At 36.8% G+C, this 27620-nt stretch overlaps 2 protein-coding genes across 2 annotated transcripts; one reads left to right on the top strand and one right to left on the bottom strand.

The window, feature by feature from the left end:
* Nucleotides 1-155: 155 nt before the first annotated feature.
* Nucleotides 156-4387, top strand: LOC113073210 (N-acetyllactosaminide beta-1,3-N-acetylglucosaminyltransferase 2-like). Its single transcript, XM_026246092.1, has 2 exons — nt 156-314; nt 1604-4387. Exon 2 carries the CDS (start codon nt 1776-1778, stop codon nt 3048-3050), a length of 1275 nt encoding a protein of 424 aa, XP_026101877.1. The 5' UTR covers nt 156-314; nt 1604-1775; the 3' UTR covers nt 3051-4387.
* An 11463-nt stretch (nt 4388-15850) lies between these two features.
* On the bottom strand, nt 15851-27185 carry LOC113073213 (myelin-associated glycoprotein-like). The gene is made up of 9 exons (XM_026246094.1): nt 26787-27185; nt 25887-25936; nt 25698-25762; nt 24418-24780; nt 18019-18327; nt 17680-17937; nt 16827-16911; nt 16730-16751; nt 15851-16635 (listed from the first exon to the last, which is right to left on the bottom strand). The coding sequence occupies exons 2-9, from the start codon at nt 25901-25903 to the stop codon at nt 16606-16608; spliced, it is 1149 nt and encodes a 382-aa protein (XP_026101879.1). The 5' UTR covers nt 25904-25936; nt 26787-27185; the 3' UTR covers nt 15851-16605.
* Nucleotides 27186-27620: the final 435 nt, after the last annotated feature.

Consider the following 27620-nt stretch of genomic DNA (forward strand, 5'->3'; position numbering starts at 1 on the left):
TATATATCAAAACACAATTCGCCTTAAACACTCAAGCAAAGGTTGTAAACATTCGAATGATAGAAAATCGCTTCCGTTTGAGAAAAAAAGAGCCTTCATATTCGACAATATAACCTTGATTAAGTTCTCAGGTGTGTTGTCTGATGAGCACCAATCACAGACAGACAGCTGCTGATGGAAAAAGAGACATGTCGACGTAACGCTTTTATCTACTAGAGAGAAACGGCGCTCAGTCTGTGGTGGTGGGTGACAGCGTGGTTTCCTTTAGTCAAGATGAGCAGATAGGACTAAGAATGTTAACAGACGCTCACACGGTAAGAAATGTTCTGTTTTTCCTCATTGTTTTGTACAAAATCTTGCGAAATTGTTCAACGTTAATTTCTTTTTCAATCAAACTGACAGTATAGCCCCCGTAAGAAACTTGCAATGGTAGCTATAGTGCTTAATACTACAGTAACCTCAACTATTAGCCTACTGTGAACTACATAGATAGTAGGCTTTAACCTAGATACATTCGTGTGTTCAAACCTCACGTAAATTGTTAACAGAGAACCTCTATGCTGCAATTGTGAAATTCAGATTTCTTTTTCTTTTCCAGAATTAGGCGTTTTAGCACAAACCATGCTCTATTCAAATTAACTTGTTAGTTTCTGTCCCCAATACAAAATCCGCGCAGTTTCTAAATTAGTTTCATAGTGCGATCGTTTCAGAAATCTCTGATAAAAAAAATAAAAAAACGGGCTGTCGCAAATAATGCTCTGCCTTTTGATTTGCATGAAGGCTAGTCTAAGTAGGCAGCTTACAAACCTGTGAAAAGGAGTAGCTGCTAGTAATGCTGTGTTATATGAATACTGTTTAACATAAAACGATAAACAAAGCAGCAGGCATGATTTCACATGGATGTATTTACTAAAGGAGTATCTATGGGTTAGTAAGACCATAGTGTACACTTTCTCTCAGGTGCTGTATATCATCTGTCCCTGAGCTCAACACAGTGTCCTCATGGGGCTGAAATGTGCTTCATTTTAGAACCTGTGCTGATTAATTAATCACTTGGGACCAGTTTTCCAATAAATTAAAATGGTTGTTTAATTTTAGATCCACATAATAAAAAGTCTTAATTATGCTAACAGTAAGAACAAACTACATTTGCATTGTATTGGCATTGACAAGGCTCTATCACCAATTTCAGTCAGTCAGTTTTATTGAAGGGGTATAGTTCACTCAAATTTAAATGGTCATTAATCACCCTCCTGTTGTTCCAACCTGTATGACTGACTTCTGTGGATTTTTGAAAAACGCTTTGGTTTCTTTTGTCTATATTTATGAAAGAAACAAATGCATGCAAGCTTTGGACTAAACATGAGGTTTAGTTAATGATGACTGAATTTTAACTTCGAGTGAACTGCACCTTAACCGTTAGCCAATGTTATAGCAAGTCTTGGACTGACAGCATTTCTCACCCACACATCTCACACAGGGGATTTTATTTGGTGTGCTGTGTGGTGTTTTTCATATAAATAACTTAAAGTTGTATACACCATTGTTTAATCATCACTTTCTAGTGTGCTTTACTTTCGTTACTGTTTCTTGTGTCTGCTAGGCTCACAGCTGAACTTGACATCAGTGGGAATGTGATCGAAGAAACTGAGTTCAGTTGGAAGATGAATGTTTAACACCAGTGTGTGGTGTCAGTCACCTCACCATTTCCTGTAGAGACCAACATCCTTATTTGCTTCTCTAGAGTACGCTGCTTCTAACAGAGCTGTTGTAAAATGAAAAAGAAGTATATGAAATTATTAATCATAGCACTAGCTAGTAGCTTTTGCATTGTCCTCTTTTCCAAGCTAACGGATGTGGAACACAGCCAAAAGGACTTTGCTAAGATCCACTCGGTTCCAGCTTCCACGCCTAGAAAACCCACAACTGTAGTGATGAGCACTGTGAAAAAGAAAACCAAAAGTGCCATGCTGTATGAGCTTCCCCCACTAACAATTTCTGAGACTTTCAGAAAAGACGTTCCCAAAAATGGTGCCTTCTGGAACCGGAAGCTTCATTCTTTTCTCCGGCAGTTTGACTCCATCGACAATCAAACGCTCAAAGACCCACGTGAGAAGTTTCACTGTCAGCCTGAGAGTTTTGAGTTGCTACAAACCAACATCCAAGATATTCAGTCGTACCCTCCACTTTACGGAGACTTCCTTCGAGGCATGGAGTGTCGAGACCCACTGCTTCTTATCGATCAGCCTAACAAGTGTGCATCAGAGAGCGGACTGGATAAAATTTTCCTATTTTTTGCGATCAAATCCATTCCAAAGAACTTTGAGATGCGCCAAGCAGTCCGAGAGACCTGGGGAAGAGAAGGCTTGTATGAAAACGGACTTAAGGTACGGACTGTCTTTCTGCTAGGCCGGTCATCCATGGATCATCCCAATCTCGACAAACTGGTTTCGTTTGAAGCTCAGCAGTTTCAAGATCTCCTCGTCTGGGATTTCCACGACTCCTTTTACAACCTGACTCTTAAGGAGCATGTGTTCTTCAAGTGGATGCTTGATAACTGTCCTAGTGTATCTTTTGTTTTTAAGGGTGACGATGATGTTTTTGCTAACACTCAAGCGATACTGAATCATCTGCGGTCTCTGGAGCCAGAGCAGGCAACGGCGTTGTACACCGGGCAGATAATTTCTAATGCCGGCCCATTACGGGACCCTAAAATTAAATATTATGTTCCTGAGTCTTTCTACGAAGGTCCTTACCCTCCTTATGCTGGTGGCGGTGGCTTCCTGTTTTCTGGAAACCTTCTTCCGTCTCTTTACCATGTTTCCTTTTACATACCCTTCTTCCCAATCGATGACGTCTACAATGGGATGTGCTTCAAGGCACTCGGAATCACTGCAAAGAAACACGAGGGTTTCAAGACCTTTGACATTCGGGAACAAGACCGAGAGAACCCCTGTGTACACAAAGACCTGCTCCTGGTGCACCAGCGTGACCCTCAGCAGACCATGAGACTGTGGAGAAATATGCACAGTGAAATGCTGACCTGCTGATGCTTGTAAACTATTAAACACCATTGAGTTCAGCTGTAGTGCTTGATCAAAACCCAAGTTGGAAAAGATTAACTTGGTGAAAATTTCTGGGAGGCAACATGGGGGGGGGGGGAAATGCTGAGCATTAAAGTTACTGCTTCGGAGACTCTGGATGAAGACTCATGTTTTCTTTGAATATTATACTTGAAAGAAAAGTGGTGAACAACACCATCTCCTATGTTTCTGTGCAATTGAGCAAGGCTGGCTTTAATAGGTAACTGATTTCATCATTACTCCTGTCATTCCAAACTTGTACAGAACACATTTTGAGGAATGTTTCAGAAGTTTTTATTTTTATGAAATGTAGTAGAATCCATAAAGGTAGTGTATAGTGAAGTATCGTCATGATGTTATATGCTGAATGGATTTTAATTTTAAAGTGCTCTATTTTATTTACTCTCAAATCAAAACAAAAAATAACATGCACGGAAACACAAACCAGAACATTTTAAAGGGACCGTTCACCCAGAAAGTCAAAGTCGGGTACTCTACTCCATGAAAGTCAGTGGTTACCATTCTTCAAAATGCAATCTTTTGTGGTTCACAGAAGGAAGTCTTACAGGTTTGGAGTTGCATGAGGGCATTTTGATGCAATCTCATACTGGATACATTCACACTGCAAAAATGCAGGCCAAGGTTTTTTTTTTTTTTTTGGGTGCTCACGTGACCCAGGTTGTTTTATTTCATGGCAGTATGATCTGCACATCACATGAAATCTGATCCTTTTTTTTTTATGCAACTTTCATATGTGGTTCTAAATCTATTCAGGTCAGATGTTTTGCAGTGTGACCAGAGTCTAAATAATATCGGAGGTTATGTGACTTTTACATCATTGATTCGGATTGGAATCTGATAATGCCCACATTGCACAGTGATTTTTACCTTAGGATATGTAAAACTACTAATGCTGATAGATTTATTCACACTACCTCTGTAAAGTATGCTTTATTTTGGACATATTTTAGAGTTAAACCTTGATGACTTGATGAGCATTCTTCACAATGAGTTCTGTGAGAAAGACAAATAGACTATTTAACACGTTGGAACATGTGAAATGAGTGGTGTGAGTAAAATTCAAGGGCGGGAGTATTGTTTGAAATAACTGTTCTTAGCAACCACAGTTCTTGGAACGTTAGCATTGTGCAAGACTAAATATGTTTATTTTTAAATCAGGCATAATTTCTCAGATTAGTGATCTGTGGTAACTGTTGCGTGACTACCATTGTTATCTGTGACATTTTCATACCTATACGAGTGCCTTGTCTACTAAACCTGGGATAAATGTAAAAAAAAAAAAATGCAGCAAAGTATGAGATGATAATCTAACAAAAAGTAAAAAAAAATTAAATAAAGCAAGACTATGGGTGCTCCAGAGAGGGAACAAAAAGTTAAAAACCAAAAGTGGGTCCCGTTGCAAGAAACAAAAAACAAACAAATGCACTTCCAGGCATTCACAATTTAAACTGCAGATACAGGTGTATAAATTAGGCCTCATGTTTTTAAATAATATAAATTATTTTTAAATAATTGAAAACACGAAAAAAAAGGTCAATGTGAAATTTAAACCCGCCGGTGACAGCAAGTGAACGTTAATGAGTGAGTCGTTGAGATTCAACAGATTCATTCAAACGGCTGATTCATTGAGAAATAAAGCATTTGACTGTGGTAATGAGTGAATCACTGAATCATTTATGCAACAGATTAATTCAAAAAGCTCATTAATTCAATAAGTAGACATCTATCGCTCAGAGACGCAAAAAAGGGCTGTGATCTTTGTTTGGAACTACTTTTGTTGGCAAAATTGAAAAAAAAAACAAGCAATATTATGTCTAAAATGGAAGTAATTTATTGCTTTATTGAACTTTCATAAAATTATTTAATCTGTTCATGCATCTTCAGAAAAACGGTACTATTTGTATGATATAGATTAAAGGGTTAGTTCACCCAGATAGCAAAATTATGTAATTAATAACTTACCCTCATGTTGTTTCAAACCCGTGAGACCTCAGTTTATCTTTGTAACACAGTTTAAGATATTTTGGATTTAGTCCAAGAGCTCTCAGTCCCTCCATTGAAGCTGTGTGTACGATATACTGTCCATGTCCAGAAAGGTAAGAAAAACATCATCAGAGTAGTCCATGTGACATCAGAGGGTCCGTTAGAATTTTTTGAAGCATCGAAAATTTTGGTCCAAAAATAGCAAAAACGACGACTTTATTCAGCATTGTCTTCTCTTCCGTGTCTGTTGTGAGAGAGAGTTCAAATCAAAGCAGTCTGGATATCCGGTTCGCGAACGAATCATTCAGTTCACCAAATCAAACTGAATCGTTTTAAACGGTTCATGTGTCCAATACGCATTAATGCACAAATGACTTAAGCTGTTAAATTTTTTAATGTGGCTGACACTCCCTCTGAGTTCAAACAAACCAATATCCCGGAGTAATTCATTTACTCAAACAGTACACTGACTGAACTGCTGTGAAGAGAGAGATGAAGATGAACACTGTGTTCCAAAGATAAACGGAGGTTTTACGGGTTTGAAACAACATGAGGGTAAGTTATTAATTACATAATTTTGCTATCTGGGTGAACTAATCCTTTAAGTTAACTAGGCCAACATTAAATTATATAAATATAAAAAGTATACAGAACGTTTTACCGTTTACAATTTAGAATGCCTGGAATTTTGAGTTTTAATAGACTAATGAATCAATGTGCATGCACTCTGTGTGGTTGGTGATATTTGGTGGCACATCATTACAGCAACATTGTACCAATAACTTACCATATTATCGCAGACGATGCTGTACCCCTGTCTTGACTTGAGTGGGAAATGAAGTCATCCGCGGTTGGTTTGCACGTGAGCAAAGGTGTTTTTATGAGTCTAACTTTCAAACGCTAAACCTGCTTTCCTGCAGTCTGTGTTCTTCTGACTATTTTGTAGTAACAAATATACTTTATTTATCGGATTTAAAGTATACATTTTAATAAGGAAATGTAGTGGAGTAAAAGTTGCCTGAAATATAAAACTCAAGTAAAGTACAGATACTCCAAAAAATACTTAAGTACTGTAACAAAGTATTTTTACTTAATTGCATTACAGCACTGCACTGTATTCTTCTTGCTTTCTAAAGGGATCGTATGATGCGATTTCAAGTTTTCCTTTCTCTTTGGAGTGTTACAAGTTGTTCATGAATACAATCCCTAAAAGTAGCAAAGACCTTAGAGATGTTCTTTATAAAAGTTAAGACTCATCCAAGCCCTCCTAAAATGCTAATTTAAACACGCCCCCACATGTCTACATCACTGTGTGGGAAGATTTGGATAGCACCGCCCATATGAAGATTTTTGATAGTGGGCGATAAAAATGTCTCCATGATCTGCTTTTAAAGAAATATCATTGTATTGTGCTGCAGTGCACGAGACAATGCACTTATTCACAATTTTATTTTTAGTTTTTTGCATCTGCTTTAAAGCCTTAGTGGTTATTTACATTTTAAATTTGTGTGATGTTCTAACATGCGTTTTTTTCTGAACAAAGCGCGGCACAAAAACGAAAAAGCCCTTCAAACTGTACCTGATTACTTAACTAAGTTATGATTTGTGCTAATACTGTCAAATCACACAAGGTTTTATGTATAGACTCAATATGCATGTCTGTATATTAGATGCGTGCAGGTCTTAAAGGGACAGTGGGCTTCATGCTGCCGAAAGGTAGAGTGATAGTTCACAATAAAATGTAATTTCTCTCATTGTTTATTCACTCACATGTTGTCCCGAATCTATATTAACTTCTTTCTTGTGCTGAACACAATAAAAAAAAAAGTTGCTGGTTCACATTGACTTTGATAGTTGGAAAAAATAGTGTTCATGTTTAGCAGAAGGAAACTCAGGTTTAAAAAACTTTTGATTGAATACATGAAGGTATAAAAAATATAACACTATTTTAATTTTAGCGTGATTTATTCCTTGATGTTAATAAAACAACAAACACAAAGAGAAAAATCACTCCGTACTCTTGACTGAAAAACATTAATACAGTTGCTTTAATAGGAATCAATGTATATAGTGTTTTATTTTTATATTTGTTTATTAAATTTTTGTAATGCTCCTGCTAAATACACCTGTAGGCTACCTGAAAATAAAGCACTTTATTTTACTTGTATAATATTCAATTAAATTAATTCAAGTTTATTTGTATAGCGCTTTTTACGATACAAATCATTGCAAAGCAACATTACAGAAAATAAAGTTTCTGCAATATTTAGTAATAGCTTATCAGTGGTGACCGTCAGTTTATGTGCGTATGACAGGAATTTTCAGAAAAAAGACATAGTCAACCAGACAATGAACATTATTAACAGCAATTATTATATGATGCAATCACAAGTGTTGCAATATTCATTAGTTCTGTATGTTGTTTCAGGTTAGCATCATCTGAGGTCCCCTTAGGGGTCAGCATCATCTCCTCTGAGGTGTTTCTGGATCCAAACTGGAACTTGTGCAAAACAGAGAAACATAGAGACATAATTAGCTGCTGTTCCAACCAAGTTAAATAAATTAGTTTAACACAAGCTAAAGAATAATATTGCGGATTTTGATAAAATAAAACTGCAGTCACAAACTAGAATTAAAAGTTAGTGAACTAACTTTGATGTTGGCTTGGCCATCTTGGCCATGGAGCAAAAGAGCCAAAGTACTTGTGTGCCCAACATTGAGTTGCCCCGCTGCAAAATTAATACACATAATAATGCCATAAAAAAATACACCTGCAACAGTCTTTTTCCATGCTCCCTTGCTGTTTTCTTTTTTTTAATAAAAAGCCTGGGCTATGATAACAGCTATGACAGGGTTGTCTAGCTGGATGTGAAATAAGTCATGCCTATTTTTCTCGTGTATGTATTTCACAGTCCTGCCACCGTTGCGTTGTGGGCAACGACACACAAGATTACTGAAACAATGCATTTTAAATCAAGGAGATCATAAGGGGTCCAAGCACAATGGTTTGTATAGATGATACAGTTACACACTGTTTAAAATTGTTTAATTTGTACTGTATGTTCATTCTATTTATTTATTTGTGCTATTTACATAATGTTTACTTTTTTAAGTTTGTTTTTGTTAATGTAAAATAGCACTGCATAGTCTTCACTGTAAGATAAAATACACAATCAAACCAAAATGTATTCAGACACCTTCAACATTTCTCACATAATCACAGTTTATTTGCTGTAGTTTAGAAACTGGTAATAATATATGACAATAACTCAGAACAAATTCATCTTGATAATTTCGGATAACTTTGATAAAAAGATATGTAATGGAATCAACCAAAACTTCAGACTGTCAGTATGACAATATTTACACAACTATCAATACTTTGTTGAACAGTTACCAAGCAAGAAATGCTTAATTTGGTTCAGTCTGTGGTGTGAAAAGGTTGCATTAACAATTAAAGAAAGAAACACTTAAGCAAAACATGGGCAGGTCCTTAATTATTATTTTTTTAAATCAATTTCACTGGTAGCCTACTGTATGAAGAATTTGTGGGTATAATATTTCACAGATCACTATTTTGCCATACTCACTTACATAAATGAACTAGTGGCCTGCACCCACTAGTAAAACAATTCTATCTTATTTTTGGATTGACTTTGGATAAATTCTTGTACTACAAGGTAATTCAGTCAAGAGCAGTGAGTGATTTACTTTCATTTTCATACATTAAAGACTCTGACAGCAGAGCTAGTAAATTAGGCGCGGTCCCTTTAAGAGACAAACGCATCCATTATGAGGATACACATCCGATTTTTTTTTTGCAAATCTTTACTTTCACTTAAGACATAACCACATACTTATTCGAACACACTTTCCAACACGGGTATTTCGACATATTTTGTATGTATTTGTTGTCGGTACAAAAGCAAGAAGACTTTGAGACGCGTCTCTGCTTGCTCCCTGAACAACACCGCGCTGCTGAATTGAGCTCTTTTGCTTTTCGCTCTTTTTTCTGTTTATTTAAACTGCGATTTGAATTTGTTCGTTCAGGTCCAGGAGGAAGTGAACGTCCTGAACTACAGCTCTGTTCAGTGTTGCTGTCCCTGTCCGCGATACGCGCGGCTCTCTCTCGTGCACACGCGCCATCAGCTGTTCAGTTCAGTTTCCCGCAGCGCGGGGCTGAAGCGCGAGCTCACTGTGACGTTCCGCCTGATGATTCAGTTAGAAACCAGCTAAGACCAGCGTGACAGTGGCCAAAACTACTTTAAAACCATTTAATATATTATTCTAATTGTTTTGTGCCGTTTCGCTGCAGTGTTTTAATGTGAAAGGCTGTAAATTCTCTGTGGACTTCAAGTGTTCAGAGAAATACATTGCCAGCTCGCGAGCAGTTGGCTGCCGCGAATATATAATGTTATTACTTTAAACAGTTCAGAAACATCTGAATTTAGCTCTTGGTGTGTTCTAAGGTGTGGATTGCGTGCAATCGCGTTTTTAAAAGGTCTTAAATAAGAATGAATTCGCTCGTTGTGAGCTCCTTGTAGACAGCCTGGGCTGAGCAGCAGTATTTTTAACCAGTTTAAAAGTGAAACGAAACCCGACTCCGCCCCTAAATGTCATTGCAACTGTAGGGGCGCAATTTTTTTATTTTTTTTTTACATTTAAAAATTAATTAAAAAAAAACTTTAAGTCTCATCACTCTGAAAAGATATAGCACACACCACCGCTCTATCCCGCAGGTGTCTGCCAAGTTTGGGGCTTGTGGCTTTAAAGCCCTAGGAGGAGTAGCGTTCAGAATTTTTTTCTCAGAAGAATAATAATAATAAAAATAAAAATAAGTTTAAATAGCATAACAGTATGTTGGCTTGTTGCCAAGCCAACATAATTATGAGATGCATTATTCGAATGCTTGGGGAAAGAGATGTTTTTAATCTACATGTTTTATAGCTTGGCAATGTTTCTAAAATGGAATAATGCTGTTTTTCTGTTTTTGTAACATGGGAAATATGGTTTTCAAAAGTTGCTGTCTAATATAACACCCAGATTTTTGATCGTAGAGAATGTAACAGTACATCCGTCTAGTTGCAAACTGTAGTCTACTAGATTCTGTGTACTGTTTTTTTGGTCCAGTAAGTAATATCTCTGTCTGTCTTATCCGAATTTAATAGGAGAAAATTATTGGTCATCCAATCTTTTACATTTTTAACACACTCTGTTAGCTTAGATAATTGGGAAGTTTCATCTGGTCTCGTTGAGATATATAGCTGAGTATCATCAGCATAACAGTGGAAACTAATCCCGTATTTTCTAATAATATTACCAAGGGGCAACATGTATATTGATAATATTAGAGGACCTAGGACAGATCCCTGTTGCACTCCATATTCTACTGGCAATAAATGAGATGACTCCCCATTTAAATAAATAAAATGGTAGCGATCGGACAGGTAGGATCTAAACCATCTTAGAGCCTGCCCTTGAATACCCGTATAGTTTTGTAATTGATCTATGAGTATGTCATGATCTATGGTGTCGAACGCAGCACTAAGATCAAGTAAAACAAGCAATGAGATGCAGCCTTGATTTGACGAAAGAAGCAAGTCATTCGTAATTTTAACAAGTGCAGTTTCTTTGCTATGGTGGGGCCTAAAACCTGACTGAAATTCTCCATACAGATAATTTTTTTGCAGGAAGGAGCACAATTGTGCAGACACAACTTTTTCAAAAATTTTAGACATAAATGAAAGATTTGAAATGGGTCTATAATTTTCCAGTTCACAAGGATCGAGTTGTGGTTTCTTAATAAGAGGCTTAATAACCACCAGCTTGAATGGTTTTGGAACATGACCTAAAGATAAGTTAATGATATTGAGAAGCAGTTCTTCGGCTACAGGTAACAGCTCTTTCAGTAATTTAGTGGGTACAGGATCTAATAAACATGTTGTTGGTTTAGATACAGTGATAAGTTTATTTAGCTCTTCCTGTCCTATGGTTGTAAAGCACTGCAGTTTATCTTTGGGTGTGATGGATGAAACTGAAGTGTTAGACGCTGTAGAATCTACATTCGCTATTGTATTTCTGATGTTATCAGTTTTATCAGTGAAGAAATTCATAAAGTCATTACATTATTAAATGTTGATGGAATATTTGAATCAGGTGGAGTATGGTTATTTGTTAATCTTGCCACTGTGCTAAATAAAAACTTTTTTTTTTGGATTGTTTCTGGATTGTTTTGTTTTGTTCAATGAGTTTGTGGATATGCCCTGGCAGTTTTTAGAGCCTGTCTATAGCTGGACATACTGTTTTTCCCTTCCAAGTTAGTTTTTCTCCATTTGCACTCAAGACTATGAGTTTCTTTCTTGAGAGAGTAAGTATTACTGTTTTTACCATGGAACAGGTACGTTTTTCTCTAACCTTTTTCAATTTGGGCAACAGCTTCTAATGCATTAGAGAAGATAGTGCCCATGTTGTCAGTCATTTCGTCTAATTCCTGTGTATTTTTGGGTACAAATAGCAGTTGAGATAGAACAGGCAGGTTATTTGCATTGGTCTTTGGTGACTGGAACAATAGTTCTGCCCAGACGGTAACGCTGAGACATATAGTTAATATCAGTGATACGCAGCATGCACGATACAAGGAAATGGTCTGTAACATCATCAACAAGATCGATTCTATGCGATATAATTAAAATTAGTGTATGATTAAAATGATGAGTGGGCCCAGTGACGTTTTGTTTGACTCCAAAAGAGTTTATTATGTCAGTAAATGCAGGATTTAATGCATCATTTGTATTATCAGTGTGAAAATTAAAATCTCGATTAGTGCCTTTTCAACTGTAATCAAAAGGTCTGAGGAAATCTGCAAATTCTTTTAGGAATTCTGTATACGGCCCTGTATACATTCGATTTATTTTGCATGTCTGACAGTGTAACATTAAGCAGAAGTGTTTCGAATGAGTTAAACCTGGCTGTATCCTGTTTTCTGGGTAACATTGAGAATATCACTATATATTGTAACAACACCTCCCCCATGACCAGTCTGACGGGGCTCATGCTTATAACAGTAGTTTGGTGGAGTCGACTCATTTAGACCAATATAATCATTTGGTTTTAGCCAGGTTTCAGTCAAGCAGAGTACTTCAAAATTATTATTTGTGATCATTTCATTTACAATACCTGCTTGGGATGTGATTGATTTAATGTTTATGAGGCCAAACTTTTTTATTTTTGGTTCATTTATTTTACATTTTTCAGTTTTTTTTTTCTTTTTCTAGATCCTACATTAAATGTATATTTTGACCCCACTATTCGGGGAACAGACACAGTCTTAATGGAGAATAATAATAATATCTGTATTTATAATGTGTATCTGTGTTCCCATTTTTTTAAATAACAAAGATAAATTAATGGCAAAGCTTTTTCTCTTCACCCATGCACTTTGGCCTAAATATCCTCCATACTTTTTCATATTAACTTAAAAGGCTTTATCTTTATAATAGGGAAATTAGTTTTGGAAAAGGCTGTCATGCTCAAACAGCTTGCAAAAAAAAAAAAAAAATTATTTATCCATTCAAGCATGTTTAGATGCAAAAGAGGACTTAAGTAATAGTGCACTATCTGAGGTGCCGGTCTATAAATTGAAGTAATTTTTGCATCTTCTTGCTCAGTTTAACGGTTATAAATCGCTTGAATGCTAAACCTGACAATACTTGAAAACAGTTTTCCAAATGTGGAAGGTTCTTAACACTGATGTTTGCATTACCATTCCATATCATTCTGTACTTGCTTCAGTCCCTCCCCCTTCTGACCCAGGGGACGGTGTCAGGTATTCCCATAAGACTCATTATTGGCAGCGATGTGCAGAGGTTCCTCTGAGACAGAGACTCAAACAGCCGCGGCTCGTCGGTATGGACAGTGCTCCGACAATATACATAGACCTCTATATACAGGTAAACTACACCAATAATACATCGAAAACATGTTCCACATTCTGTAGCAAATATTTTTTCTGAAATCTAGACTATTTTAAGTAGAAGGTAAAGAGAAAAGAGAATATATCAATATTTAACACATGGCTTTGGCAGACAAATTCTCAAATGTGGTCTTTGCATTTGACCCGTTGTCTACTCATGTGATGTATTTCCTGTGTTTGGATCAAGTGTTCAATTGAGCATGAAGACCACAAGTGTTTTTGTCTCACAATTTATTTCCTGAACATGATGCATGATGGGAGCATAGGTTTAGTGTGCATGAAGGTCAATTTTAAGGCCTCTCTCTCTCTATCTCTCTCTCTATCTCTCTTTCTCTCTCTCTCTCGTCATGAATAGCTGATGCAACTCAGTTCATGAAGAATATGCCATGGCACAAATGACATTTGCACTTCTGTTTGGTTCTTTAACTTGCATATACAAAATCAAGAAAACGTTTTTATTTATCGCATTTAATGTATAAAATACGTTATATCATATTTTAAACCTAGCAAGATCCTACCTTCTGTAAGTCATAAGAAAAAGAATTGCAAAAAGTGCAAATTTAAGCAATAACACAACTGCCAAAGTACAGTTTTCCTCACACACCTTGGCTCATTTTTATTTTTTTTAATGTTTAACATTTAAACTATAAGTGCAATTGTCACAGCTGTTTTGTGGGACATCACTTTTTTTGTCATGTCATCATGTGATCTGTATTTATTCCACCAACCCTGGAAATTATTTGTTATACAAAAATCTATTTTATCCCCCAATTTGGAATATATTCTATTATATAGTATTACTGGATTTCTATAGAAATTTAACAAATTGGTGTCTTCTTCAGTAAAGTGCTGTATTAAGTTAAAAAAGTAAACGTGCCCCTTCGCTCATAGTTACATGGAGTTTTGCTGGTGATTGTGTCTTAGAGAGAAAAGAATGGGATATTTGAAGTAGTACTGAATGTATTTTGTGCCAAAGCAATGGGTAATTATCCACAGTTTGGCCCACATGCTGTTGTGCTTCTCTAAAGTATTGAGAAATGGGTCCAAGCAGTCAATTAAAAAGAAATCTTGAGATAAAGTATTATTCTAGAACTGAGCCAAAATTATTTAGTATAACTGAAGAGTAACAATAAATGATGGTGAATAAATAATATTTTTTTATATGCAAAAAGCAGAAGTAAAATGTGATTCTCGTTTATTTCAAACAAGCTGTTGAATATATTTTATGCAAAGTTTTACTGATTACAACTTCTCAAGTTATTTATTGTTATGCTTTTTTAAATGGATCTTTATTATCCATTTTAGTTTGCATTTTTAATTTTAAACTGTTTTCATCTAAAATTTTTAGCATTTTAGGCTCATTTTGACTACATCATTTTTTTACTTCAAACCGCTGCTTCCTCTTTCCATAATATTGTTTTCTCCAGTAAAACATACGTGTTGTCTTGATTATGCCATGCTTAATGACGTGCAAAACCTTGTAAATGTTACTTAAATCAACAGAGAAAGCAGAGATATAATTTGATTTTATGTTTAGTAATGGCACCTGGTGGCCGAGGTTGGTACTGAACGCTGATGCTAGCCATCCGTTTGTCCTCTATTGTGATGCTTCTTGGGAGGAAAAATGTTTTTGCTGACAGGAAAAAAAAAAAATGCAGAGAGAGAAAAGGCTAATCATAGGATTTAGGAAACCCTTTCACAAAGAAAATATATTTCCTTGTGATTATGGTTTTGTGTATGGTGTCCACAGGTCAATTTTAAAAGGCTTAAAATGTTATTAAATTACGTTTTCCTAATATAAGGCCTTAAAATTTCTTAAATTCGGATTCGATGGGTCTGAAATATTTTTGGTCACGCTTCCGCTAAAATATATTCAGGACGGACCTAAAAACAGTTTACAATCATTGGACAGTATGAAGATTTTTTTTCTTCCTTTTTGCTTGTTTTAATTCTGATGGTTATGACTTGCAGATTAGGAAAATAAAAAAATCAGTATCTCCAAAAATTTGAATATTTCCTTAAAGATCAATCAAAAACAGTTTTACAAAACAGAAACATTAGAGATCTCCAAAGCAGCTATAATTATGCACTCAGTACTTTGTTGGGGCTCTTTTTGCAGGAATGACAGCTTCAGTTCGGCGTGGGATGAGGGTGATCAGCCTGTGGCACTCCTGAGCCATCATTGAAGCCCAGGTTGCTTTGATAGCGGTCTTCAGCTCCTCTGTATTTTTTGTCAGATGTTACTTATCTTCGTCTTCACAGTACCCAATAGATTCTCTGTGAAGTTCAGGTCAGGTGAGTTGGCTGGCCAATCAAGCACAGTAATTTCATGTCAGCAAACCATTTGGAAGTGGTATGGAACTGTGTACAGTGGACACATATGTGGGCCCCATGTGGGTATTTGATGGGCTTTCAGTTGGGCCCAGCATGGGCAACCCAAATGGGACCCGTACATTTTTGTCTATCGGCTCCACATGGGCCCCCAAGTGGGTCCCAAATGGGTTTTAATAACTGGGGCCAAGGTGGGCCACATACAAAACCTTTATGGGGCCCAGATGGGTGATTACACTAGACCCACAAATTGCCCTAATATGGGGTTTTAGTGGGACCACTGTGGGTCAGAACTGGGCCCCATTTATATTTCGTTATTAATTCCTCTGGTTAAACTTAATGTGCTAATATCCAATAAAACTCTACATTAAAATGTTTTATTTACCTAAAAAATTGGTTCTTAATACATTTTAAATTACATGTTAAAATATTTCAAATGTGAAGAAAATGACTCAGAATCTCTAAATCAAATGTTTTATTAGGTAAAACAAAATAAAACAAAACTGGATAAAAACTGGATAAAAATACTGTAACACTTCCTATGAAGTACATACACATAGAAATATATTGAATTATATATATTTCTTAAATTTTGTAATTATTTACATTAAACATATTTCATATAAGCTATAGCTAGTCAAATTAGCACAAGCACACCTCCATGTACAAGAAACTATCACTGTGCTGAAGAGTTCACATTCACCTCTTTTTTACATGAAGTAACATACGTTTCAGTCTTAAAGGTTTTCAGCAAATCGTCAACCTAACCACAGTCTCTACTCTTCAGTACTCAACTCTTCATAAAATATTTTGTTATGGTTGAACTTGATTTTGTTTACAAAATAAATGCTAAAAGATATAAAGTATGCATCATATATGTGATATGTTACGAGAGAGAGAGAGAGAGAGAGAGAGAGAAAGGGGGAGAGTAGAGCCCCAGCAAAGAGAGATTGCCAGGCAAGAAAAGAGACAGAGCAACAGTTACTAGGCCTATCACTTCTTGACCATGTGACTAAAACCTCAATGTGAGACATTCAAACTGATCGATCAGCATAGCACAGCTTCACCCACTGAAGATGTGACAATTAACAGACCCCCTGTGTCACACGTTGGCTTACAGTCCTTGATCAAATCAACAATCAGTTCTTCTGATCCTTTAAAAATTCCAAATATCCCTTTTGTTACAGATGTTTGAGACAGGAAAGCAGAAGTCCCTCAGTGATGAGGTATTGGAGAATTCCCATTCTTTGAAAAGAGAAAGGAAGTAGCAAGGATATGGTTCTGAACATATATATAAATATATACTTCATGAAAAACATATGGCAGAAAATATACTTACACTTCTGACTGGTTCTTTATATCTGCATAAACCAAGACAAGAAAACATTATCTCAATGTATAAAATATGTAAGAAAAAAAATCTAGCAAGATCCTACCTTCGGTAAATAATAAGAATAAGAAGTGCAAATATAAGCAATAATACAACTGCCAAAATGGAGAGGAAGCCAGTGAAGGATATGCCTGCAAAAACAAAGAAGCAGCATTAAAAATTGTTGCTGGAACTCCTGTGCCAAAAAAAAAAAAAAAAATCTCAAATATTATGTTCTTGCCAAAAATAATTTGCTGTTGCCTCTAGTTTGTACAGTATAACAACCTTATACCCCTTCAGTAAAGTGTTCATAAACTTCTCTGTACAGAAATTGCCTTGGTCAAAGTTACCAAAGACTTGCTGATGGCATCTGATTATGGCTCAATTTCTAATCTCATTTTTGTTATCTCCACGCCACTTTCAATACTTTTGATCATAGTCTTTTACTTGTCTTGATAGTGAGATTTGGTGACAGCCTTTAACTGGTTCAAATCTTATTTTACTGACCACCGCCAGTTCATTTGGGTGGTTACAGGTCTGAGGTCAGTTTCACATTTACTGGTGTTCCTTCTTTAATATTTATTTATGACCACCTGGGCATATCTTACCTCTATAATTTTTACATTGATCTGTATACACTCAAAATCTGCTGAAAATCTTGATGCTTGCTTATTTTCTTTTCTATGTTTCATGGGTCTGGGAACATTTCTGTTGTGTTGCATGTAATTAATGACAGAATTTTCAGTTTGGGGTGAACCAACCCTTTAAGTTTTGAGAAATGGATCCTAGATCAAAGTTTGGTTTGAACAAGAAACTAACTGTTAAGAAATCTAAACTTGTTGAAAAAGTGTTCTGATTCGAGACATGGGCCAAAGTGAAGTGTAACTGATGAAACTCTTCAGTCTCAAGCTCAGACACACCTGGGACAGTGATCTGCTGGTTTGTGGAGTTCATTGCACCGTATCGATTATGTGCCTCACAAATGTATTCCCCAGTGTTATTTTGTGCCGCAGTGAAGGAAAACACATGTGAGACGTTCAGTTCTTCTTCTACACCTGCTCTCTTCAGGAACCACCTGTGGACCGCAGGAGGGTTGGCATTACTTTGACAGGTGAGGGTCACATTATTACCAAGCCAGACCGACCCTGAGACAGAGATCCATGTTTTCTTTGGAGGATCTGTGGGCAAAAAATGAAAGAAAATGTGTATTTTCAAACAAAACAAAAAAAGCTACAAACTTTGTTGGGTTAAAATCTCACACTCCACACTGAGGATGACGGTCTTGTGGCTGAGCAGGGGTCTGTCATCTCTGTGTAGAGGATGAATGGAAACACAGTTCACTTTCAGCTCATGATGGTGGAACGACGGGATGAATTTCAAGATGGCAGAAAGACTCTGAGTCCCATCAGCGTTCATCTGTGTCCTCTGTGTTACATCACCACCTAATGCAGGAGCCCAGTTTACATTTGGAGGCTGACTGGGGCAGGGAGCTGGAGCAGTGCAGGTCAGATTCACCTCCTCACCCTCCCTGAGCACCGGCACAGTTACATCCGGCTCAGCCAAGGAATCTGTTTGAGAGGAGAATGTAATGGTATTCTTTTATAGAAGTCTTATTTCCAAACAGTCTTGATATTCTCTAAACTGTAAGTGAAGTTCCCACAGCTGTTTAATAGTAACTTTATTGAATATCTGCATTAAAACTAATTAAAAAGGTTTTAGTTATTGTTTAAGTTGTACTGGTTGAAATGACTTATGCATTATGAGATATAAAGTAAAAAAAAAAAAAATTACATTCAGTTTATATTCAGCATTTCAGTTTCACAGAAGCAGTTTGCATTGGAAAGCCAAAATTCTGGGCTACATCTTTCAGCTACTCACCTAAACTACTGTAACATGTTAACATACTGTATCATAATAAATGTACAATTAACTCTTGAATAGACAAAATCAAATGCTGCAACTGACCCCAGTTGGTTGCAACAATCATTAAAATACGCCTATATCTCCTTGGAAATTAATTTAAATTTTTTCCTTTACTATAGAGCCACACACACACACACATATCCGGTATTGTCAGTAATTCACACATCCAGCGTGTCACTACACAGAGAAGTACACCTATCCACCACATTTGCCTATTTAAGTCTCCGTGTGAGGATTACAACAAGTTCAATCATCTGTTTGCACCTATCCTCTTTTCAAGTAGACATTTCCCTGAAACTATTGGGACTTATCCGAACTGAGAACTATCATTGCACGATTTAAGTATCTCTGTATCATTGAATCCTGTCTGTGCATATTTTATTTTGATGGTTTATTGTTGCGCAGGCCTGCAGTTTGTTTTATTTATATGAATGTGTAATTTTATATATGGGATATACAAGTGTGAATAATCAGTACAGTCTTGTGAAAACAATACATTGAGTGAATCCTAATATTTGACTGGCCTTTTACTCTTTCAGTTACTGGGCATTAATAGCTATTCAGCCTTCTAAAGTGATTGGTCTCGCAGTAGTAATCAGTGCAACATACAGTCGCTATTACAGTTAACTTTTGTAAAAAGTTACTAAACTAACTTAGCCAGTTGCAACATAGTCACTATGTTAAGACTGTCTTTAAGAACTAGTTTGGCTAACTAGCAGTGAACCAATATTGTAATCAAGAAAAAATCAAGAAAAATCAAGAAAAAAAAAAAAATCAACAATCAAGTCTTATTTTTCAGATACAAATTAGAAATTTATGAAACTGACTTTATAAGTGTACGTGTGTGTGTGTGTGTGGATGCCAGTGTGCATGTGAAATATACGTGTGTGACAGAGAAGGTGTGAGAGAAAGAAATTAGTCCATTTCTGACTGATTGTTTAATGCAGCCGTTGTTAGACCATGAAGTCCTTAGTGCTCGACTTGAACGGTTGATTTGTAGTACTGTATAAATTGGTTTAAGTCCTATCTAACCAATAGAAGCTTTTCAGTTCCCCTGGGGGAATTTTCATCATCGTCTTACATGTGGGATCCCTCATGGATACAGGCCAGTTTGCATGTTAACACAACCTCTTCACTTAACCGCAAAACAGGCGAGGGGGGAAGCATGCCGTTGCGCTCATGCACCTCCGCGGACATCGTACACTGCTACCAGGAATATTTCTTTCCACTTAGGGTTCACTGTGCAACAAAATGGACGAACTTCAGCTTCTGGTAGGAAAAAAAAAAGACTTTTCTTAGTCTTTTTTTAACCAAAAAAACAAAAGTGACCTCCCCAAATACAGACAATCTATCAAATGTCCTACCAGAGAGCAGAACTTTCTGGATGACTGCTACGCTACAGTAAGCAGTGCCTATCACGCCATCTCACAAGCTTCACTGCGTCACTCTGACCATGCCATGGTCCATCTGATTCCTGCATACAAGCAGAAATGAAAGCTTTCCAAACCCGTTGTGAGGATATCAAAGCAGCAGACAAGAGAAGCGGTGGGGAATCTTCAGGCATGCTTGGACAGTACTGACTGGGATGTATTCAGGACTGATACCAGCAACCTGGATGTGTATACAGAGACTGTGATATCGTAAATGAAGGTGGTACAGACAGAAGTCTGTTGAAATGTTACGAGATCATTCCCAATCATTCTAATACGCGAGTGTTTTCATAACAACAAATGATTAACGTTATCAATGCTTTGTTTACGTTTCATATATCTGCATTTATCTCATATATCTTTGTTTCGGTTTGATCTTTTGAATGATGAATATAGGCCTATACCATTAATAGCTGCTGATATAAACAGTTAATTCCTCTCACACATGCGCAGAACGTCGGCTGTTGTCTGTGCGGTGTGACTCAGCGCAGCTTTTTGGTCTGATGCTGCTGATATGAGGCGACAACGCTATCTGCTTTCGTCACTGCTAGTTCGTGTAATGTGTAACAGTAAGCCTTTAAAGGGCTAAGTCTATTTCCTTCCCAGGTCAAAGGGCCATGTCAAAGAGGACAGGATGACCAACTATTTACATGAGACACGAGAGATTGAACAACACACTGTGATATTAATATATCTGCTTGATATTAAGAAATCCTTTTTAGCTTATATTTTTACTCTCTAAGATGAAACTTGCACAGTGTGTGTGTAACAATCCATACTGATAAAATTCTAGCTAGGGCTAAGCAGCCTTGAAGTTCTGATAAGTTCTCTGCATATGTGTGTTAGCATCTGTCTGTACAGGGACAAGCTCAGACAGTCCCAGGACAAACGTTCAACTGCCAATGTCCAGCGTATCAGATATACGTCTTTGGAGAGACGTATTGCGTCTGACCTCGGATCACTTGTCACCAAAATAGTTGTCGGAAGATATGTTTGAATCGTTTACGTCCATACGTCCTGCTGATGAAACTGCAAACCATGTTCTCGAGTAAATTTTTCTTTAGTTGAACAAATCTCTGACTCCTGGTCTTCATTCATCATATCTGGTCCTTGGGTTTTAACTGTACATTCCCCTTACAGACTACAGCTCTGCGTTCAATACAATCATACCAGCTCTGCTACAGGACAAGCTCTGCCAGATGAATGTGCCTGATTGCACTTGTAGGTGGATCACAGACTTCCTGTCTGACAGGAAGCAGCATGTGAGAATAGGAAAACATGTTTCTGACCTCTGAACCATTAGTACTGGCTCCTGTCAAGGCTGTGTTCTTTCTCCTTCTCCTCTTCTCCCTGTACACCAACAGCTGTACCTCCAGTCACGAGTCTGTAAAACTACTGAAGTTTGTGGATGACACTACACTCAGTGGGCTCATCTCTGATGGGGAAACTGAGGACTCTGTACACTTCCAGGACACCATCATCACCCAGGACCTCAAGTGAGAGTTCAACATCAGCTCTCGAATTAAAAAATAAAACACAGCAGAGGATGTACTTCCTGAGGCAGCTGAAGTTTAACCTGTTTAAGACAATGACAGTTCACTTCTACACTTTCTTCACTGAGTCCATTCTCAACACCTCCATCATCATCTGGTATGCTGCGGTCACTGCCAAGGAGAAATGACGACTACAACGTGTCACCTGTTTTGCTGAGAAAGTAATCAGATTTAACCTCCCATCTCTTCAGGACCTGTACACTTCCAGGACCCTGAAGCTGGTGGTTAAGAGAGTGTTTTCTATACTTCCTGTTGTCCTTCTGTAGCTAATCGTAGCTCCGTGTAGCTGTTTTTATTTTATTTTTTCTCTTACTATCACTGTCTCTTACTATATGTTTTTTTTTTTTTAAGTTGTAAAATATAACTTAATTCACACCATATTTCTGATATTATCGATCAATCTTTATCAGATTAACTTTGATCGTTCACTTTTCCGTGAGTGCAGTACACCTGCAAAGCGTTAGCACTCGTTAGCTTGTCATTAGCGTTCTCTTTTCTCCTCTTCTCTCTCTCGCTCTGCAGTAAGAATATTTCATCAAGCTCGGTGAGTAATGGCTTCTCCTGCTATTGTTATTTGCACCTCTTGCCACATGTACAGTTTATCTATCTCTGTCGCTGATGAGGGATTCACATGTGATAAATGCAGGGAAATAGTTAAGCTGACAGAGAAGATTTCAGAATTAGAGACACGCATCCAAACTTTAATTGAGGACAGTAAGAATGTTAGGGGTCTAGATACGGCTTTGGATGCATCTAGCTCAGGGATTCCTGTACATTGTTTGGTTCCAGAAACAGAGCCCCTGCAGCAGGGCAACTGGGTGACGGTGAGGCAGCATAATCGTGGGTCAAAACACTGCTCTTCTGTTCCGATCAAAACATTAAACAGGTTCTCCCCACTCAGTGATGCACCCACTGAGAAACCTGATGAAAGTGCTCTAGTCATTGGCGATTCTATTGTACGGAACGTGAATATAGAGACACCAGCCACCATAGTCAAATGTTTACCGGGAGCCAGAGCACCTGACATCTTGGCAAATTTAAAAGTGCTGGCTAATGCTAAACGTAAATACAGTGAGATTGTTATTCATGCCGGCGCTAATGATGTTCGACTTCGCCAGTCGGAGATCACTAAAAATAACTTTAAAGAGGTGTGTGAACTTGCAAGCACAATGTCAGACACTGTAATATGCTCTGGTCCCCTCCCTGCTTACCGTGGTGACGAGATGCATAGCAGATTGTCATCACTCAATGGCTGGATGTCTAAGTGGTGCCCACAGAATAAAATAGGTTTCATAGACAATTGGACGAGCTTTTGGGGCAGACCTGACCTGTTTAAAAGAGATGGTCTTCATCCCTCCTGGGGTGGTGCCACTCTTCTCTCTAGAAATATGGCAAATAGTCTTAGAGTTTATACTTGACTAACTGGGGCCCAGGTCAGGAAGCAGACAGTCTGGCTAAACCGACTGTCTGCTAGCTGCCTACTGTCACAGAGGTCAGTTAATTCTCAGCACATAGAGACTCTTTCACCTAGATATCACACTATAGAGACTGTGTCTGTTCCCCGAACTAGAAAATACAAAAAACGTCCAAACCAAGTTAAGGTTAACAATTTAATTGAGGTTCAACAAATAAAAAACAAATGCAATATGGATAAACAAATGATAAAGATTGGCTTATTGAATATCAGATCCATTTCTACGAAAACACTTTTTGTAAATAATATGATAACTGATAATATAGATGTGCTCTGTTTGACAGAAACCTGAGTCCACCCCCCAAGATTACTGTTATAAACATGAGCCGCGTCTAAAAGGCTAAGGGGGAGGAGTTGCTTCAATTTATAACAACGTTTTCAGGATTTCTCAGAGGGCAGGCTTCAAGTATAACTCGTTTGAAGTAATGGTGCTACATATAACATTATCCATGAAACCAATGTTAATGATAAATCCCCTGTTATGTTTGTACTGGCTACTGTATAAAGGCCACCAGGGCACCATACAGACTTTATTAAAGAGTTTGGTGATTTTACATCCGAGTTAGTTCTGGCTGCAGATAACGTTCTCACATCTCAGACTGTAAGCATTTGCACTGCCCCACTTTACATATTCTGCACAAATGTAGAATTAATGTTTATAAAATGTATTTTATATTTATATTTTTTAATCTTTGTAATTTTTTTCTACTCTTATTGTATAGCTATTACTTGTTTTATTTTAAAATGGTTTATCTCGTTGTTCTATTGTTTGTTCTTTTTCTGTTGTTTCTGTCAAACACCAATTTACCAAGACAAATTCCTTGTACATGTACCCATACAGTACTTGGCAATAAATGTGATTCTGATATCTGTACAAAATGGGAATCATACTGTAATGCAAACATGGACCATGTAAAATATACTGAAGTGAATTTTGAAGTATAAAGAGCTGTTATTCTTATTTTGTTAAGAAATTTTAAAGAAAATTGTTCAATGTTTCTTGTTAGTGTTGTTTAGTGAGTGCTAAAGTGTGCATTCTGAATGAGAAATGAACTGCTGAGCTAAATGATGTTAGGAAAACTGTGGGAAATGTTTTGAAAAAGTGAGCTAATATTGAGAAATAACTAAGTTTATTGCATTTTTGTAGTTATACTACTTTTATATCTACTAATTGTATCTTGTCATACCTCTTGACATTTTTCAAAGTTTTGAGGCCATGAACAACAATTGGTGCTGATAATGTCTTGGTTTATTATCGAAACATTTGCTCTGTCCTACCTGACACATTTATATTCACAGCTGTTGTTTCAGTCGTGTTGAAGGTGGTAGTTTGAATCCTGAAGAAGTAGCGATCTGAATGCTGGCTGCTGAGGTTTCTCAGGACAGAAGTGCAGTTCTTCTTTCGTAGGTCACCCAGCACTTCCACCACAGGTTCCTTCTGACGGTGAGCGTTGGTGAAATTAACTGTATCATAGAGATTCCACAGAGATGCTCGTCTCCATGTAACTACTGGTGAACTCTCAAGAATGTTTTCTTTCTCCTTTGAAATGTTGAATAGGCAGGGAATCAGAAGACAAGAGCCACTGGTGCTGTTCAGGGTTTTGGGGTACGATACTTTCAGACCTGACTGACACCAGGCAGCTGGAATACAAATGTGCTATAATTAGACTTAATAATAACTGAAAAAATATATAACACAGAGACATATAATTTATAAGTTTGGGGTAAGTTTTTATAAGTATGTTCTACATTTCATAAAGTCCACAACTCCACATGGACAAAAACAAATAAATAAAAGTAATACGAGTGATATGACAGGAAGGTCATTATCGAATTTAAAAATTAAACATATAATTACAAAACAAACGCTTTCTGTTGCCTCAGTCTTGAACAGTGCTTCACAATGATGAACCGAAACTCTAATAATATATATATATATATATATATATATATATATATATATATATATATATATTACAGTTTCGATAATATAAAGTTAATTAACTTAAGTTCAACGGCATAACTCTCGCGTTCAGTTTGCGCATTGCTTACTTGTGTTGCTTGACCCCTCCCCACTAATATTTATTGTTTATAGGCCACATATTAGAAGTTTTTTTTTTTAAGGTTTTTAATGATTATTTTTTCAATGTTAATGAACGTGACATCAAAAAACAGGAACTTCATTAGGAAATCCAAAATCCAAAACGTTTTTATTAGTGGGTTTACAAAGAAAATACGAATATTGGTTAATAAGCTAAAGTGGAAAAATAACGAAAAAAGAGTCCTCTCATGCCCTTTCCAGTTGAGAACCATTCACTACTTGTGAAGATGTGGGCCTTAAATAATTTAGCCCAAAACTTACTTATTCTAATCCCTAATTAATAAGAGAAAATAAATAAGAAAATGTTAATTCTTTAATTTTTTATATTCATTGCTAAGACAAAATCATTATTGGCTTTCATTGTGTGTGTGTACATGTGTGTGTGTGTGTAAAATGAATATATAAAATGTACTTTCTGTTTGTCAAACTTTGATATGCAAACAAGAAATGTACCAACCTGATAGAATAGAGCTGAATACAAGAAGATCTGCAGCAAACATTCTGAGAGTCATCTGAAGTGAGCTGTGTTTTTAGAAACAAGTTTAAATAGCCTACATGATATAAGCATAATTATTTTGTCTGTCTCGACAGTTGAAACAATTTACAATGAAATAATTTCTAATTCAAAACAAATTAAATGGTTTACCTTAAGTAGTTTTTCATGAGACTAAACTGCAACCCAAGAGTAAGAGTGACCTGTGCACAAAAAACAAAATCATATGAGTTTGAAATGAAAGAAAAGTCATTACCTAATAAATAAATGTAAAATATAAATAATTAATTAAACTGTTTTTTTTTCTTTTTGAGAGTAATATCCTTTTAAAGCTGCTCATGAGACTGAACAGCAAATCAGACAAGTGAGTCTTTTCTTCATTGGTGTAAATCTCTAGGAAACTAGGGGCATCATGATAAAAAAAAAAAAAAACATTATTTTAACAATGAAATTATCCATGAAAATATTTTTCCATGATCTTTTAAGGTTATGTTTAATTTACATGCCTAAAATGACTACTTAAATTAAAAGATTTCGTTTCTGTGGGAAAATTTCCAAGTGTAGCTACATTTGAAATGACATAGACTGAAAGTTGGGATGGAAGGAGTAAGGTGAGTTTGGAATGTGATACAGTGTTGCACACATATTCATTTAGTTGGTATTATTTTGTAGGTCTATACCTCATTCATTAGACACCGTGTCTACAGCGAACACAATCGTTGTCGCGTCGCGTTTGAAGTCAACGCAGGATGCGACAATCCAGTTGTTCTTCGTTTCAGAAGTAACGTGAGCGCAGAAACAAAACGGGGCATCAGTTTACCGTCGGGAAATTGTGTGTCGCGTCCAGCAGACAGCAGCACTGATTTTGAGTCCGTCGCGCGCTAGCGTCTGTTAAACACGCGGTGCGTCCGAGATGTATGAATACTACATTTAAATGTAACCATACATGTAAGGGTTAAAAGGTAGGCTATGTTCTACAAATAATGAATGAGGGTAGTATAAATTAAATTCGTATACGCCACCGTGTTGTTACTATGACGTTAGGCTACCTACCAGTTGTCGCTTCAGCGCCTTTCACAAAAACTCTCCCGTGGTCTCAAGAAATTGTAAAGTGCCCGTTGAATGCGCACTTCAGAACTAAAGAATCTCGGTGGAAGAATTAGATCATCGGATACATTTGAACACTGTCCACTAGATGTCCTTTTTGTACCCAATGAGTTTGGGATGGCCTTTCAGAGTGGGTTTATTGGCAGACATCCTGTTTTCACTGCACTTTCGTTTTCTTGTATTATTTGTCTCTTTCACGTATAAGCTATTCCAGACTTTAATTTTCAGGAGGGAAAAGCAAGCAAAAACTTTGCTCAGTAATCACCGGCCCCCTCAGGTGCCCCCCTACCAGATGTCTTGCGATCGGCTGGTTTCTAACTGCATCTGACAGCTTTCTTCTCCTCTTTATACTTAATCTTAGGCGGTTCTATAGAGTCAAATATCGCGATCGAATCTCTCCACTCCCAAGCGGATTTCCTTCACTGACACAAAACAGGATTCGTGCTTTTTAACACATTGTTATTTTATGAATGGTCTCTGCTCTCGCTCAGATATTGCGTGTACCGCTCAAACGTTGTCTTCGCATCGTTGAAGACCATGAAGACCTTTTTTTCTTATTCAGGTGAAGAGTAGGTTTATCATTAAAAGGAAGCAGGCTGATTATAGTCAGCCTTCTATTTATTTTATTAATAGCCTAATTATTTAAGTGCTTAAATTGTATATATGCATTAATTCAATTACTTTATTTAATGCATTTGTATTTTGTTGTTTTTGTAGTCTTGCAATAAAAGCGTATCAACGTTCAGAAATAATCAAAGAGGGTGATTCTAAAATTAGTGA

Source organism: Carassius auratus, unplaced genomic scaffold, assembly GCF_003368295.1.
Source record: "Carassius auratus strain Wakin unplaced genomic scaffold, ASM336829v1 scaf_tig00011616, whole genome shotgun sequence".
NCBI lineage: Eukaryota > Metazoa > Chordata > Actinopteri > Cypriniformes > Cyprinidae > Carassius > Carassius auratus.

Bases quoted from the DNA above. Each gene is read 5' to 3' on its own strand.
- LOC113073210 (XM_026246092.1), top strand. From the start codon at position 1,776: ATGAAAAAGAAGTATATGAAATTATTAATCATAGCACTAGCTAGTAGC.
- LOC113073213 (XM_026246094.1), bottom strand. The intron at 18,328-24,417 runs GTAGGACAGAGC...CCTCTCAAACAG, and splicing joins TGTGAATATAAATGTGTCAG to ATTCCTTGGCTGAGCCGGAT. The intron at 16,752-16,826 runs GTAGGATCTTGC...TGGTTTATGCAG, and splicing joins ATTCTTATTATTTACCGAAG to ATATAAAGAACCAGTCAGAA.